We start from the raw sequence: 5,069 nt of genomic DNA on the forward strand, positions 1-5,069 counted from the left end.
TCAACTCTGTATTGATGGACTAAGTGAGTGAGTGTCTTTTCTTTCCAGTGACCTCAGATCTTGCAGCAGCATGGGACTTTTTGGGAAGAGGTGATATCTGTCACTCGTGAACGGCTCACACATCAATAATTATTTTCACGTTTTAAGTAAATGACTCATTGTCTCTCCACTCAAATACCAGTGCAAGCTTACACAGGTCATGGTATTTAAGTTCCATGTATGCAGTAAGTATATACCTGAAAGTGTATCATTCGTTTAAGGTAACTGAATCTAACAAAATTCATTATGTTTGAATACATTGAAATGTGGCTGATGTAACAGACTGTAATGAAGATGGCGTGCTGGCTTCTGCCACACAGATAAGTAAGAATATGGAAAATGCTGATTAATACCAGCAAAGATCAACACTTCTTAGATAATTATTTAATGATCCACATCTGAGCTGTGATGCGCATGGATCATTTCTAGATGTTGTAACTTATACCTAAGAGAGAGATTTTTACTTGTGCTCTCTTCAAACTAGAAGTCCAGGGCAAGAGGGCAAGAGTGAAAGAGGAACAAGGTCCAAGCCACGGTCAACATTCTTCTCAGTTGAAACAAACACATTCATTATCATGAATGACGACGAGATCTGTTTGTGTTCTGTAGAGTGTTGGTGGCAAATTCATGCTGAGAAAGGGTGGGTATTAGATACAGACCTTCAGTACAGTAGATCATCTTAGGGCCAGCAGCTGTCAGCTCAGCCACACTGTGGATCTGTCTATTTATGTCGGCAGTGATGCAAATGAGTGTCTTCTGTTGTTTTGTCAGACCATATCACAAATAATGAAAACATTACTTTTAGTTTTTGACTTTAGAGCAACAAACCTTTTAATATTTATGATACATCAACTTGAAAACTGTTCAGGATGTACAAAGGAAGACTAACAGTGTACTTGTCGTTTGCATAGTTGGTATGGAAACAAGAACCTTAAAATATTCTGTACATTGTATGTTGCAAATGGCTTCAGGGGCTGTACAGAATCTGAAAGCTTGTCTAAATATACAGTTACAAACTACTTTGCAGGACAAAATGAAAGGAAAACAAAAGCAATTTAAAGGACAGCAGTAATCAGAAACAAGTCAATAAAATAAAAGCACTAAAACAAAAATCAAAAAGATCAAAGTCATGATAAAAACATTACATTATGAAAGCATTAAAGGGTTTTAAATGGTGAAATCCACCCAGTCCACTAGTGAAAATGTGTCTTAAAGATTAATAAGATTCTTCTTCTTCTTCTTATTATTATTATTATAAGAGGATAATTAGCTCATCAAATGGATTTTCTCAGGTAGGTTTTGGGGTGCCCTAACGGCAAAGGACAGTCAACCTTGGACCTTGGCCAAGTTTGAAAAAGACAATCATGTCTTTGGCTGAATACCTCTTAATTAATTCTAAAATGAATTAGAAGCCAGTGAAGTGGCGCTAAAATAGAAGAAATCTGCTATTAAGTGGTTCCTGTAACAAGTTTTTTGGACAAGCTGTAATTTATGAACACTGTTGGTTTAGGCAAGAGCAGGGACTTACAGTTGTCTCAGGAAGGTTTCCTGAGCTTGAAAGAGGCAAGATAGTACTTTACTTTAGGCAATGGTTTTGGGTCTTGGGCAGTCCAGACTAACAAAAACTGATGACAGCATGCAATTTGGGGTTTGAGGCAGGCAGAAGCTTACCATGCAAATAAAGAATGGCATCCTTTCTAGAATGCAAAGGCCACCAGAGTGAGTCCTTTGTTTGTTATAACCCTGTAGTTTCACCAATAGATGTCACTAATTCATACACATTGGACTTAAAGTGAGTAACTAAAGTATACATTTTCAGCAGTTGAAATGAAAAATGCTGATGTATGCTGAGCCCTCTGGTTTCAGATTCACAAGTGAGGAACACAACATTAGTTACCAGCTCATAAAAAAATTGCAAAAAACCTTCTGGTTATGTATGATCACATTCAAGTTTGATCTCAGATAATTGAAACATATTTAATTAAATAGAGTGTTTTTGTTTCCTTCATCTTTGGGTCACATTTCTTTCTCATTCTTCTCCCAGTCTTTCCATCCACCGGAGTAATCCTGAACACTGGAATGGGGAAAACAAAAAAGAGAGATAAAGTAATTCAGTTTGATTTTACAATGTAATCACACAGTAGGTAATGTATATAGTAATTAGCTGCCTTTTAGAAAAATGGATCCATTGATTTTAATGACACAGGTGTATTTAATAGCACTGCAATATAAAAGTCTGTCAATGTGTCAAAAGTCTACTAAACCCAGCCATAAAACTACTGCTATTCACACTGAAAAGATTTATCTTTACAAAGACACATCTTTATCAAAATTGACTGCACAGGACAAGTTGTTAAATGATTTGTTGACTTCATGATGAAATAATAAAAAAACGATGACAGAAATAAGTCCAATAGATGTCTCACTCTGTGTATCCCAGCGAAACAGCTGCGATGAGTGCATTCTTGCTACGAATTCCTGCCAAACATGTGAACACAACGGTATCTGTCCGCTCGGGCATTTCACCACCGTACTTTTCTTTGAACTCTGCTGGACTCAGCTGGAGTGCAGTGTTCACCTGTGCCACTGCCAGGACAAAGACACACAGATAGGTCAGTTGACGTATGTGTTTAGTAAGGGTTTGACAGTTGGTGCAGAGTATTTTATGACTTTCCCATATTTATCATGTCCTGCAAACATCACAAATTACTAGATAAGCTACTTAGGGATGGCAGGATCTATGATTCTATTGTACAGATCCTTGTTTTGCCACTTAATAATGTTCACAGAAATGTATGATTAGGAGATTTCAATGTGTTTTAGAGCCATGTTGAGTTGAAAGCATATACAATGATGACACCAGTATTTCATATTGTAAATTACCACTGGTTTTATTCAGGCTGCTCCTTTGATGATCCTGTTAGGGATGCACTGATATCAATACCCGTTTTAGTATTCGTAAAACTACTCTGAAACTCCTGCACCTTGTACTGCTTTACGTATCTTCAAGTGAGCTGAGCAGGTGTGTGGCAATAAGTGGATCTGTCGCAATGTCAGCTGTTTGGAAATTCTTTAAGATAAGCGATGACAACAAAAGTAGAGAGGACTGCAACCTATGCTCTGCAAGACCGTCAAGGAGGAGAAAAGTTGCTCCTTCAACACAAGAAATAAAATGTCTAAGGAACCAACATGACACACAGCAAAGGCATGCCACTAAATATTAAGTATTATTCATTTAAATCTAATTCAGGTCTACCTGTTCCTGCACTTTTGCTCACTAAAACAATGTGGTGTTCCATTATAAATGAGGCTATCTTCTCAGTTGTTTATTTACCTGGAAATAAAAGCTGAAATTCTGATTTCTTGCCTTATTTTCATCTTTTGATGTCAAACCCTTAATATTTTAAGCGTACAGCAAAAATAAAAGAATTGGCCTCACTCTTCTAATATTTTTGTAGGGGACTGAAACAGTGGCTATAGTATCTAATATTGTAGTTTGCTCACAAAGTGAGGCAAATACATTTTGCTGTACTGGTATTACTAAGTCCTCAGTGTCAGCTGGTACTCAACTTTAAGCAATCAGAGGATCCCTAGAACCTGTGCTTTAAGTCAATTTAGGGCAGGGTGAGACCACAATAATGGTCAAACAATTATCACAAAATATCTGTTGTGTAATGCAATATAACAGATCTATTATAGAGGTTATAATATGCTTGTGTTGCTATATGTTCTATTTATGGATAGTGTGCATGTACAAATGTAATTGAAATGTAATGCATAGCCTACAGTGTCTTTGAATGTTTTACATCAGTCTCTGTTTAAAGCTGGTTATTATGGTTGCCCACAATGTTATTTGTGAGATTAAGGCCATGGTTATTTTATTGCTCATCTGCGTGTCCGTAAAGGTCGACGTCACGTACATACATTTTGTCATCTGGTTATTTATTGTGAGCAAATACTCACGGGGAACGTTGACGGTGCCAGGGATGGAACCGAAGTCTCTGAGCTCCCAGGGTTCCCGCACGTCGATGACCACAGCATTTTGGGCGGTTAGCAGCTGCCTCAGCTGCTTGTAAGTCACAATATTGCTCGGTGTCGCTGAAGTGAACCTGCTACACAGCAGCAACTCTGTGGCTGAGAGCAAAACAAAAACAAACACGAGACACAGCCGCGTATTATCGAAACATGACAGTCAGTCACGAGCAGCTGAAGGTGAAACTCACTTTTGCGGCCAACGCTGGACACCGACCCTCGTCCCACCGGGAAAGAAGCCACAGACTGGACGGTACCATGCCATAAGAGGCGCGGGACCAATCCTGAAAACCTCCAACACCTTCTTAGAGCCATGTGTGATTAAGTACACGGTAAATGTCCAAAAAACCTGTAACATCAAAGGTGATAGCTGCATGTGACAAAACCCACATTATAACAGCCCAGCGCATGCGCAATATCACGGAAGGACAACATACCATTTCAAAGTTCATGTCAAACTCGCACACAAATCCATTAAGCAGCAAACATATCTAAACACAAGAAGCGACAACCGCTCTAGGTGGTTGGTAATATTTCACCAAAACATAACACAATATACACACATCTCCATCTTTTTCTCCATGTAGATAATTATATATCGCATTCACACACGCATGGTGCTTTTATTGTTGTGGGAAAAGACGAAACAGTAACAACCACACGTTTGACCACATCTAGCCATAGATGTACGCATCAGAGTGTAACCCCGCGGTCTTACGCTGTGTAGTTGTGCAGAAAATGAAGGACTCGGTTTACAGCAACAATCTCAATTAATGCTCAGCATGATGATAAGAAAGCCGTTAAATTAAAATCTTATCAGTATGGCTACAAAGAGGAACAGTCGCTTTTAAAGTCTGGTGTATTCCACAATATGACTCCCACCTCCTATAAGAATCTAGCCGCTCATAATTCTTACAAAACCCATGATGATTTTTTTTCACCACCGTATGTTATGAATCTTGAAGTCAAATGGAAAATTGTCCGTAAACGCCACATAA

At 38.5% G+C, this 5,069-nt stretch overlaps 1 protein-coding gene across 2 annotated transcripts; it reads right to left on the bottom strand.

The window, feature by feature from the left end:
• Window positions 1-838: 838 nt before the first annotated feature.
• tstd3 (thiosulfate sulfurtransferase like domain containing 3) lies at window positions 839-4,632 on the bottom strand. Of its 2 annotated transcripts, XM_044035075.1 has the most exons (5): window positions 4,509-4,632; window positions 4,263-4,420; window positions 4,003-4,173; window positions 2,466-2,625; window positions 839-2,113 (listed from the first exon to the last, which is right to left on the bottom strand). In XM_044035075.1, the coding sequence occupies exons 2-5, from the start codon at window positions 4,384-4,386 to the stop codon at window positions 2,056-2,058; spliced, it is 513 nt and encodes a 170-aa protein (XP_043891010.1). In that variant the 5' UTR covers window positions 4,387-4,420; window positions 4,509-4,632; the 3' UTR covers window positions 839-2,055. The 2 variants fall into 2 exon arrangements, with proteins under 2 accessions (XP_043891010.1, XP_043891009.1); XM_044035074.1 differs by lacking the exon at window positions 4,509-4,632 and having other exon boundaries at window positions 4,263-4,490.
• Window positions 4,633-5,069: the final 437 nt, after the last annotated feature.

Source organism: Solea senegalensis, linkage group LG9 (assembly GCF_019176455.1).
Source record: "Solea senegalensis isolate Sse05_10M linkage group LG9, IFAPA_SoseM_1, whole genome shotgun sequence".
In the NCBI taxonomy this organism is placed as follows: domain Eukaryota; kingdom Metazoa; phylum Chordata; class Actinopteri; order Pleuronectiformes; family Soleidae; genus Solea; species Solea senegalensis.

What these genes read in the sequence shown, in the direction of transcription:
- tstd3 (XM_044035075.1), bottom strand. Translation starts at nt 4,386, where the DNA reads ATGGCTCTAAGAAGGTGTTGGAGGTTTTCAGGATTGGTCCCGCGCCTC. An exon ending in GTCCAGCGTTGGCCGCAAAA is followed by an intron (nt 4,174 to 4,262) that starts GTGAGTTTCACC and finishes TTTTGCTCTCAG; the next exon opens with CCACAGAGTTGCTGCTGTGT. An exon ending in GTTTCGCTGGGATACACAGA is followed by an intron (nt 2,114 to 2,465) that starts GTGAGACATCTA and finishes TCCCCATTCCAG; the next exon opens with TGTTCAGGATTACTCCGGTG.